Consider the following 12,383-nt stretch of genomic DNA (forward strand, 5'->3'; position numbering starts at 1 on the left):
TAAAGATGCAACAACTAGCAAGGGTTGTTAGGGGAGATCTAAAGATGCAACAACTAGCATGGGTTGTTAGGGGAGATCTAAAGATGCAACAACTAGCATGGGTTGTTAGGGGAGCTCTAAAGATGCAACAACTAGCATGGGTTGTTAGGGGAAATCTAAAGATGCAACAACTAGCATGGGTTGTTAGGGGAGATCTAAAGATGCAACAACTAGCATGGGTTGTTAGGGGAGATCTAAAGATGCAACAACTAGCATGGGTTGTTAGGGGAGATCTAAAGATGCAACAACTAGCATGGGTTGTTAAGGGAGAAAATGCAACAACAAGCATGGGTTGTTAGGGGAGATCTAAAGATGCAACAACTAGCATGGGTTGTTAGGGGAGATCTAAAGATGCAACAACTAGCATGGGTTGTTAGGGGAGATCTAAAGATGCAACAACTAGCATGGGTTGTTAGGGGAGATCTAAAGATGCAACAACTAGCATGGGTTGTTAGGGGAGCTCTAAAGATGCAACAACTAGCATGGGTTGTTAGGGGAAATCTAAAGATGCAACAACTAGCATGGGTTGTTAGGGGAGATCTAAAGATGCAACAACTAGCATGGGTTGTTAGGGGAGATCTAAAGATGCAACAACTAGCAAGGGTTGTTAGGGGAGATCTAAAGATGCAACAACTAGCATGGGTTGTTAGGGGAGATCTAAAGATGCAACAACTAGCATGGGTTGCTAATATGACTAGGATTATGCCTTTGGCTGCTGGACAATGAAAGAAACCAATAGAACATGACCGAAATAGGCTACTGGTTTAATTGGCATATGAAAGTCTTTATCAAATAAATTGCCTCCACGAATATGGTGGGATTTTGGCTAGGCTACTTTGAAGCAAGGTAAAACATGCCTCATAATATGTACTAAAATGTTCAGGTTTCAAACAATTAAGTACATGTTCTCAAAATGCATACTGCATTTGCAGTAAACAGGGATCCTAGTAGATCGAAACAGTATATAAACAGACATGCAGTATGTCTACATATCTTCTAGTGACAGACACTGCTATAACACTTAACAGTGCAACCATTTTGGTCCCATATGCTCCTAAATAACCCAGATAATAATTGTTGTAATTATTACTTTGCTTTTCCGCAGCCTCTGAGTGCCATAGATAATTCACAGAGTGCAGATTCGTGACCGTTGCACCATTACTGCAGAGAAAATGTCTTGTTTCTAGCCCAAACGTTCAAATGTTAGGACCCACATTACATTTTACATTTATAAACCATCTCGCGAGCCGCTAACCTTGTTCAGTCATGTTACAGCATTTGCTTACAACCTGGTAACCACAGATGACAGTTATCATAATCATTGTGGTAACTTTACCAGTAGTATCCAAACACTTGGTGGCACAGAAAGAAAAAACAGGCTATATTTTAATCGTTAAAAAAAATATACTTCTGGTGCTCCTAACCCCTGTATTTTGTAATTACTGGCAATTCTGATCATTAATACCTCGAATATTTCATTCAACTGAGGAGCACATGTGCTTCTTGTAAAAAATGTCAGCATAGAGCATTGATAGGGTCCTATTCATTGTAGACATTTTTTAATTTGCATTTAGGATAGTCCGTTTTCTTCAGTTTGGTGCCAAATGAACACGACCCAGTACTCAGACAGACAGGTCAGCAGTATGACGTCAATCCACTCCAGGCAGACATGCCTGTTGTAGTCGTCATGCCAGGACGGACAGACAGACAGATGTCCAGACAAACAGACAAAGGTACTTCTTGTAGCCGTCTTGCCAGGTGTTCTGACAGACGGACGGACAGACAGAAGGTACCTGTTGTAGTCGTCGTGCCAGAAGGTGTTCTGACAGACGGACGGACAGAAGGTACCTGTTGTAGTCGTCGTGCCAGAAGGTGTTCTGACAGACGGACGGACAGAAGGTACCTGTTGTAGTCGTCGTGCCAGGAGGTGTTCTGACAGACGGACGGACAGAAGGTACCTGTTGTAGTCGTCGTGCCAGAAGGTGTTCTGACAGACAGACGGATGGACAGACGGTACCTGTTGTAGTCGTCGTGCCAGGAGGTGTTCTGACAGACAGACGGACGGACAGACGGTACCTGTTGTAGTCGTCGTGCCAGGAGGTGTTCTGACAGACAGACGGACAGACGGTACCTGTTGTAGTCGTCGTGCCAGGAGGTGTTCTGACAGACGGTACATGTTGTAGTCGTCGTGCCAGGTGTTCTGACAGACAGACAGACAGACAGACAGAGAGACAGACGGTACCTGTTGTAGTCGTCATGCCAGGTGTTCTGACAGACAGACAGACAGACAGACAGATGGTACCTGTTGTAGTCGTCGTGCCAGGAGGTGTTCTGACAGACGGTACATGTTGTAGTCGTCGTGCCAGGTGTTCTGACAGACAGACAGACAGACAGACAGACAGACAGACAGACAGACAGACAGACGGTACCTGTTGTAGTCGTCATGCCAGGTGTTCTGACAGACAGACAGACAGACAGACAGACAGACAGACAGACAGACAGACAGACAGACGGTACCTGTTGTAGTCGTCGTGCCAGGAGGTGTTCTTTACGTCCAGGATGCCCTTGCGGACGTGTTGGAGGATCAGCAGGCTGCGTCCGAACGTGGACTCCATCTCCAGCAGGCTGCGGGTCACCTCCGCCCCCTGGCGTCCGGCGAAGCAGGGCAGGGGTATCTGCTCGCCCTCCTCCCGCCTGGCAAACTGCTGCTGGCAGTCACACACCTGGGAGGGGAGAGGGTCAGAGGCCGGCAGAGACAGATCAAACACGCACCCGCGTTGGGACACACAAACATGCACGTACAAACATGCGAGCACACACACATGGATCAGCAGAGTGACAGCACAGTGTGACAGTATCAGCATAGGGAGGGAGGGAGGGAGGGAGGGAGGGAGGGAGGGAGGGAGGGAGGGAGGGAGCAGTGCAGTAACACAGTCAGTGTGACAGGGACATGGTAGGAGAAGGACAAATAGAGGAGCGTGATGGTGAGACAAAATACAGAGCAAAACAGAAAAAGGTGTATTCAAGAGTGTGAGACACAAATGGGGAAGTGATTGTGGAGAATTCAGAAGAGGTGAGATGAAGTTGATGGCAGTGTGTGAATATTTACATTTATTTTAACCTTGCCACGTTGTGCGTGTCTGTTCATTAGTGGAAGAATGAAACCATTAGTGGTTTCTTTTGTGAGTGTATGTGTTGTTATGACCATGGAGCTCTGACGCATGATTAATGTGTGTGCGTGTGTGTGTTTGTGTGTGTCTGTGTGTGTGTGTGTGTGCGCGTGGGTACCTGGGTGGTGTGCGTGTGTGTGTGTGTGTGTGTGCGTACCTGGGTGGTGTGTGTGTGTGTGTGTGTGTGCGCGCGTGGATACCTGGGTGGTGTGCGTGTGTGTGTGTGCGTACCTGGGTGGTGTGTGTGTGTGTGTGTGTGTGTGTGTGTGTGTGTGTGTGTGTGTCTGTGTGTGTGAGAGAGAGAGAGAGAGAGAGAGAGAGAGAGACCTCACCTCCAGCAGGTCTTTGCACCTCTGTATAAAGGCATCGACCAATGCAAAGATGCTGGTCTGGTCCAGGACCCAGCCTTTAGAAGAGTACCTAGAAAGAGAGAGAAAGAAAGAGGGAGAGAGAGAGAGAGAAAGAGAAGGAGACAGAGAGAGAGCGAGTGGGGGAGAGGGGGAGTGAAACAAAAGGAAAGAAATAGTGAGAGAAAGCCACAGAAAGTTAAGCGGCCTTTCAATCTTTCAACCAGTCCACAAGCTTCACTCACGACCTCTCTCTCCATCTCCACAGCCGACAGAGAATGACATAAACAAAAGCAATAAAAACAGTGATCTCCGATCCATAGGGGTAAGGGATAAGGCCAGAAATGATCTGTCATTGGCATAATTTCATTCTTCCAAACTTCTGTATGGCAGTGGGGTTGGAAGTGGGATTGCTTTTCACACTTCATTCTTCTCCTGATGGAAAGGTCATCTCTAGCACAGCTTTTGAAACACAAACATTTAGGGTTTCTGTTATGGAGGGAAAATGGGACCCGGTTCAGAGGGGCGGAGGCCGTGGAAAGAGAATGTAGGGAGTAGAAGTTGCAGAGAGCTACATGGCCGATTAATTAGGGCCGATTTCAAGTTTTCCTGACAATCGGTAATTGGCATTTTTGGACGCCGATTATGGCCGATTACACTGCAATCCACAAGGAGCCTACTTCGCCAAAATGGTGATGATTTGCGAAAAAATGCACCAATTTACCTAACCATAAACATCAATGCCTTTCTTAAAATCAATACACAAGTATATTTTTTAAACCTGCAGAACCGTTCCCTATAGTTTGGGCCGCCTGGCTCGAACTGTGTGAAGACCATTTCTTCCTAACAAAGACCGTAATTAATTTGCCAGAATTTTACATAATTATGACATAGCATTGAAGGTTGTGCAATGTAACAGCAGTATTTAGACTGATGGATGCCACGCATTCGATAAAATAGGGAACGGTTCTGTATTTCACTGAAAGAATAAACGTTTTGTTTTCGAAATGACAGTTTGTGGATTTGGCCATATTAATGACCTAAGGCTCATTTTTCTGTGTGTTTATTATATTATAATGAACTATATGATTTGATATTTGATAGAGCAGTCTGACTGAGTGATGGAAGGCAGCAGCAGGCTCGTAAGCATTCATTAAACAGCACTTTCCTGCGTTTGCCAGCAGCTCTTCGTAATGCTTGAAGCATCGAGCTGTTTATGACTTAAAGCCTATCAACTCCAGAGATTAGGCTGGAAATACTATAGTGCCTATAAGAACATCCAATAGTCAAAGGTATATGAAATACAAATGGTATAGAGAGAAATAGTCCTATAATTCCTATAATAACTACAACCTAAAACTTATTAACTGGGAATATTGAAGACTCATGTTAAAAGGAACCACCAGCTTTCATATTCATGTTCTGAGCAAGGAACTTAAACGTTAGCTTTTTTACATGGCACAGATTGCACTTTTACTTTCTTCTCCAACACTTTGTTTTTGCATTATTTAAACCAAATTGAACATGTTTCATTATTTATGGGGAGGCAGGTAGCTTAGTGGTTAGCGTGTTGGACTAGTAAACGAAAGGTTGGGAGATCAAATCCTTGAGCTGACAAGGTAAAAATGAGTCGTTCTACTCCTGAACAAGGCAGTTAACCCACTGTTCCTAGGCCGTCATTGAAAATAAGAATTTGTTCTTCACTGACTTGCCTAGATAAATAAATACTAAATTGATTTTATTTATGTATTATATTAAGTTCAAATAAAAGTGTTCATTCAATATTGTTGTAATTGTCATTATTACAAATATATATATAAAAATCGTCTTGTTAATCGGTATCGTCTTTTTTTGGTCCTCCAATAATCGGTATCGGCGTTGAAAAATCTGAATCGTTCAACCTCTACTACACACACACACACACACGGTGTGATGAAGAGTGTGACACTCACACACACACACGTTCCAGCTATGAAGGATGGGGAGAGCTTAGAGTGAGATATAGACCCAAGGCTGGCTAGTAGGAGGTTTGAGATGTTCAGAACAGAACAGGGAACGACTGGAGCCGAGGTGGGTGGGTGGGGGGTGGGGTTGTTGAACATCTGTGAGTCTCTCTCGCTCTCTCTGTGTAACTGCAGATGAAAGAAAGTTGTTTGAAGTTTATACGGCTTTATTCCTACAAAGACTCGGATGAAACGCTAGCTGATGTGGTTTGTGTAGCACTGCATTCATCATCTCAATGATACCTTTAGCGCCTGGACGGCCTGGCCTCTCGCTGGTTCCCTCGTTCAGGAGGATATTAACTTCAGCAGCCAAGAAATACTACAGCCACTGGAACCCTCGATGCTCTTTTAGGAACTCAAGGCTGCGATTCACACTGTTCAATTTTACATGCTGGATTCTTCTTATCTATTTAAAGACTGCATGAGAGGGAGCTCTGTTTCTGTATGTGGATTCATTTTGTTTATTTCTTTTATTTAACCTTTATTTAACTAGGCAAGTCAGTTAAGAACAAATTCTTATTTACAATGACGGCCTAGGAACAGTGGGTTAACTGCCTTGTTCAGGGGCAGAACGACAGATTTTCACCTTGTCAGCTCGGGGATTCGATCTAGCAACCTTTTGGTTACTGGCCCAATGCTCTGAGAGTCGCAAAGAATTTGAAAAAGCCCCCCCCCCCCCCCGTTAATTTGGTGTGTTTTTTTGTTACTGTGTTGTTGAGGTATGTAGTTGTTTCTAGATGTCACCCTGTTATTTGTTTCAAGCTCTGATTATTGATGTATGGCACTCTGGGGTTTTTCTGGCTTGTTCTGTGTACATGTTCTTTACTGACGTTCCGCTGACTGAATTGATGTCATTTTTGTCTGATTGATGTCATGTGTCTATTTGTCTGACACGGATGTGTTGATGGTGCTGTCTTGGTCCAGGTCTCTCTTGATTAACCTTGTTAAATAAAATTGGATGCTAAGGTTAATGGTGTTCTGGTGAAAAGGCCAACTTGTAACTAGTGTGTGTGTGTGTGTGTGTGTGTGTGTGTGTGTGTGTGTGTGTGTGTGTGTGTGTGTGTGTGTGTTATGCTGTAAATCAGGGTAATTTGATCAACTTAACTAACCCTCTGGGATGAATAACGAATAAAAAAAGTTTGGGCGTCTGGATAAGCGTAAATCCCTCCAATTTTCAGCCTAATTAACTGAGAGAGAGCAGAGGACAAAAGTGTCTGTGTGTGTGTGGTAATAACAGACAAAAGCATGACTGTCATGTCAACCCAACAGGCGCCAGAGATCCTACTGTCTGTCTGTCTGTCTGTCTGTCTGTCTGTCTGTCTGTCTGTCTGTCTGTCTGTCTGTCTGTCTGTCTGTCTGTCTGAGGAAAGGATCCAATAAGAGGAGAGAAGATCTACTGTTCTGTAGCGCTGTAGCTTTGTAGCGGACCAACCACTGTGTGTGATGTAAGACAGTTGTAGGGCCCTAACAAAATCTGTAAAGAACGCCACGAGGATTTTAACTTAGTAGGAAATCAACTAAATCTATTGGACTTATTAGAAAATGCATTAATTTGCTAAAGTGAATCGTAAGACATTAACAAAATGCATCAGTGACTCGTATTGTCATGCAACTTCCTGAAATAGCACAGGAATGCCCCTGTCTGTGTGTACTGTGTGTGTGCGGTTCGTACACCTTCTGTAGCCGTTAGCGACAATGCTAATGATGACCTTCGTCTGGTTGAGATGGAAAGACTTTCCCAAAAACCCCAAATAAGTTCTCAATTAAATGTTAACTAGAAAGTAGCCGACACCTACCTGAAAAAATGATATCATTTCATAATTTGCATCAATCAATCCAGTGTCCATTTGTTTTGCAGACTCTGCAATCACATGAGCGCTACAGCAACACCGCTTAACCAAACAACTGTCTCTTCCTGGTGCACACTTGCATTAAAGCGTAACTACACTGCAGGGCTTGACATTCAGATAGATTTACCAGTGGCACAACGGGCCAGCACCAAGTGAAAACGAATGGCCTCAAATGAGAAAATGACTGGCCTGGGCCACGATCACAGGAAAGCAAGTTATGGAGGATTTCAATTGTGGGTGATTTCATGTTTCATTTGCAACACCTCAAAATCGACATTTCTTAAAAATTTTCCTAGACCTCAAAAATGCTCTCCTGATGTGGTTTAAACATCACTTACAACATCCATTTTTTTGTTTTTCTATTAAGTGAGATGTTGAGAGCGAAAACCTGAAAAAAATGGGGGAAAAACGGAAACCTGGAAAAACTAAGCGGAGAAAACGGAATTTGGGGAAAAATGGAATCAGGCATTTTTATGGGGGGGATTTTATACTACCTTAAAAGTTGTTATGCTCACATGCTGTGTGACACACGGACACACACACACACACACACACACACACACACACACACACACACACACACACACACACACACACACACACACACACACACACACACACACACACACACACACACACACACACACACACAGTGAGGTGAATGTCAGTCAGTGATCCACATAAACGGCACATTACCCAGATTATCTGTGTGTTTATTCCGTTTGATGCGACACAATGGCTAGGTTCACGACCGAGCTTCTGAACAATAATACCACGGCCCTCTACAGGCTCAAAGAAAAGCTAGCTACTAGCTAGTCACCTTACCCCCAGCTGTGTACCGCGATAAGCCTGGAGGGTGAGACGGAATAGAAGGTAACACACACACACACAAACAGAACAAAGATGATTCACCTGTGTTTAAAATAGATATTAGCTTAGCCTCAGAGACACAACCTTATCATCTCAACACCACCTGAACCACAACAACAACAACCGGGTGGAGACAGTGTGAAAACTAATATAAACATTGCAGAGAAGTGCTAGGAGCCTAGGACAGGCATCCTCCAGGCAAAAGCACAGACAGTACTATACAACTACAAGAAGGGCCTGAAAAAAACCACTCTTTTTTTTGTGATCGCAGGGCTCCAGACTGCGACCCTTTAGTCGTATCTTGCAACCCTTTGGCTTGGCTGTGCAAGCAAAAAAATGTATCGTTCGCATTGGTGCGAGCTGCACATTTTACATTACACGTGATCATAATATAGTAGCCATATCTAGGAAAACCAACGTTCCAAAGGCTGAGCCTAATATAGAGTATAAGAGGTCATCATCGAGCTGACAAGGTAAAAAATATGGCATTCTGTCCCTGAACAAGGCCGTTTTAAATTAACCCACTGTTCCTAGGCTGTCATTGAAAATAAGAATTTGTTCTTAACTGACTTGCCTAGTTAAATTAAGTTTTGTAGTGATTCCTATGTTGTTGATGCAAAGAATATTTGTTGGCCCATGGTGTTTAATAAGAAGCAACCAGATGCTCCACTTGACACATGTATAAAATTGCTAATCCCAGTTACAAATAATCATGCACCCATTAAGAAAATTACACTAGAAACGGTTAAATCCCCACAGATTGAGGAGGAATTGAAAAATGGTATGGTTGAGAGGGATAATGCAAAATAATTGGTAAATAAGTCTAACTGCACAACCGATTGGCAAACGTACTGCAAATTGAGAAATCATGTGACTAAACGGAATAAAAGAAGAAGAAACTACACTATGAAACAAAGCATGATTGTAAAAAGCTTTGGAGTACCTTAAATGACATTTGGGGTAAAAAGGCCTACAACGCTCCATCATTCATTGAATCAGATGGCTCATTCATCACAAAACCCACTGATATTGCCAACTACTTTAATGATTTTTTTCATTGGCAAGATTAGCAAACTTAAGCATGACATGCCAGCAACAAACGCTGACACTACACATCCAAGAATATCTGACCAGATTATGAAAGACAAGCAATTTTGAATTCCGTGAAGTGAGTGTGGATGAGGTGAAAAAATTATTGTTGTCTATCAACAATGACAAGCCACCGGGGTCTGACAACTTGGATGGAAAATTACAGAGGATAATAGCAGACGATATTGCCACTCCTATTTGCCATATCTTCAATTTAAGCATACTATAAACGGTGTGCCCTCAGGCCTGGAGGGAAGTAAAAGTATTTCCCCTACCTAAGAATGGTAAAGTCCCTTTTACTAGCTCAAATAGCTGATCAATCAACCTGTTACCAATCCTTAGTAAGCTTTTGGAAAAATTTGTGTTTGACCAGATACAATGCTATTTTACAGTAAACAAACAGACTTTCAGCACGCTTATAGGGAAGGACATTCAACAGGCACAGCACATACACAAATGACTGATGATTGGCTGAGAAAAAATTAATGATAAAAAGATTGTTTTGTTAGACTTCAATGAGTCTTCTAACATTATCGATCATAGTCTGCTGCCGGGAAAAAAAATGTTTTATGTGTTATGGCTTTACACCCCTGCTATATTGTGGTTAAAGAGTTACCTGTCTAACAGAACACAAAGGTGTTCTTTAATGGGAGACTATCCAACATCCAGGTAGAATCAGGAATTCCTCAGGGCAGCTGTCTAGGCCCCTAACATTTTTCAGTCTTTACTAACGACATGCCTTGAGTAAAGCCAGTGTGTCTATGTATGCGGATGACTCAACACTATATACAGTGGGGCAAAAAGTATTTAGTCAGCCACCAATTGTGCAAGTTCTCCCACTTAAAAAGATGAGAGAGGCCTGTAATTTTCATCATAGGTACACTTCAACAATGACAGACAAAATGAGGGAAAAAATCCAGAAAATCACATTGTAGGATTTTTAATGAATTTATTTGCAAATTATGGTGGAAAATAAGTATTTGGTCAAAAACAAAAGTTTATCTCAATACTTTGTCATTGCCAACAAAGGGTATAAAACAGAGGTCAAACGTTTTCTGTAAGTCTTCACAAGGTTTTCACACACTGTTGCTGGTATTTTGGCCCATTCCTCCATGCAGATCTCCTCTAGAGCAGTGATGTTTTGGGGCTGTTGCCGGGCAACACGGACTTTCAACTCCAAAGATTTTCTATGGGGTTGAGATCTGGAGACTGGCTAGGCCACTCCAGGACCTTGAAATGCTTCTTACGAAGCAACTCCTATGTTGCCCGTACGGTGTGTTTGGGATCATTGTCATGCTGAAAGACCCAGCCACGTTTCATCTTCAATGCCCTTGCTGATGGAAGGAGGTTTTCACTCAAAATCTCACGATACATGGCCCCATTCATTCTTTCCTTTACACGGATCAGTCGTCCTGGTCCCTTTGCAGAAAAACAGCCCCAAAGCATGATGTTTCCACCCCCATGCTTCACAGTAGGTATGGTGTTCTTTGGATGCAACTCAGCATTCTTTGTCCTCCAAACACGACGAGTTGAGTTTTTACCAAAAAGTTATATTTTGGTTTCATCTGACCATAGGACATTCTCCCAATCTTCTTCTGGATCATCCAAATGCTCTCTAGCAAACTTCAGACGGGCCTGGACATGTACTGACTTAAGCAGGGGGACACGTCTGGCACTGCAGGATTAGAGTCCGTGACGGCGTAGTGTGTTACTGATGGTAGGCTTCGTTACTTTGGTCCCAGCTCTATGCAGGTCATTCACTAGGTCCCCCCGTGTGGTTCTGGAATTTTTGCTCACCGTTCTTGTGATCATTTTGACCCCACGGGGTGAGAACTTGCGTGGAGCACCAGATCGAGGGAGATTATCAGTGATCTTGTATGTCTTCCATTTCCTGATAATTGCTCCCACAGTTGATTTCTTCAAACCAAGCTGCTTACCTATTGCAGATTCAGTCTTCCCAGCCTGGTGCAGGTCTACAATTTTGTTTCTGGTGTCCTTTGACAGCTCTTTGGTCTTGGCCATAGTGGAGTTTGGAGTATGACTGTTTGAGGTTGTGGACAGGTGTATTTTATACTGATAACAAGTTCAAACAGGTGCCATTAATATAGGTAACAAGTGGAGGACAGAGGAGCCTCTTAAAGAAGAAGTTACAGGTCTGTGAGAGCCAGACATCTTGCTTGTTTGTAGGTGACCAAATACTTATTTTCCACCATAATTTGCAAATAAATTCATTAAAAATCCTACAATGTGATTTTCTGGATTTTTTTCTCATTTTGTCTGTCATAGTTGAAGTGTACCTATGATGAAAATTACAGGCCTCTCTCATCTTTTTACGTGGGAGAACTTGCACAATTGGTGGCTGACTAAATAATGTTTTGCCCCACTGTACATCAGCTACTACAGAGACTGAAATGACTGCAACACTTAACAAAGAGCTGCAGTTAGTTTCAGAATGGGTGGCAAGGAATAAGTTAGTCCTAATTATTTTTAAAAACTAAAACAATTTTATTTGGGACAAATCATTCAGTAAACCCTAAACCTCAACTAAATATTGTAATGAATAATGTGGAAATCCAGCAAGTTGATGTGACTAAACTGCTTAGAATAACCCTGGAATGTAAACTGTCATGGTCAAAACATATTGATACAACAGTAGCTAGGATGGGGAGAAGTCTGTCCATAATAAAGCGCTGCTCTGCCTTCTTAACAGCACTATCAACAGTTTTGTTGCATCCAGACTACTGTTCAGTCGTGTGGTCAGGTGTCACAAAGAGGAACTTAGGAAAATTGCAATTGGCTCAGAACAGGGCAGCACGGCTGGCTCTTGGATGTACACAGAGAGCTAATATTAACAATATGCATGTCAATCTCTCCTGGATCAAAGTGGAGGAGAGATTGACTTCATCACTACTTGTATTTGTGAGTATTGACATGTTGAATGCACCGAGCTGTCTGTCTGAACTACTGGCACACAGAACTCTATTCCACATCAAGTGACTCATGCAAGCAGCAAAA

The 12,383-nt window shown here is 42.8% G+C and overlaps 1 protein-coding gene across 2 annotated transcripts in view; it reads right to left on the minus strand.

Annotated features, from left to right (window-relative positions):
• The window catches only part of dnah2 (dynein, axonemal, heavy chain 2), a 234,031-nt gene that overhangs the window by 194,217 nt on the left and 27,431 nt on the right, over positions 1-12,383 (minus strand). For both annotated transcript variants that reach the window (XM_036957925.2, XM_090214597.1), the window contains exons 10-11: positions 3,542-3,629; positions 2,557-2,762 (exon numbers count right to left, since the gene is read on the minus strand). In XM_036957925.2, coding sequence (XP_036813820.2) covers positions 2,557-2,762; positions 3,542-3,629 — 294 coding nt within the window. The remainder of the gene's footprint in view (positions 1-2,556; positions 2,763-3,541; positions 3,630-12,383) is intronic.

The sequence above is a fragment of the Oncorhynchus mykiss genome, chromosome 21, assembly GCF_057628025.1.
Source record: "Oncorhynchus mykiss isolate SJ-2025 chromosome 21, ASM5762802v1, whole genome shotgun sequence".
Taxonomy (NCBI): domain Eukaryota; kingdom Metazoa; phylum Chordata; class Actinopteri; order Salmoniformes; family Salmonidae; genus Oncorhynchus; species Oncorhynchus mykiss.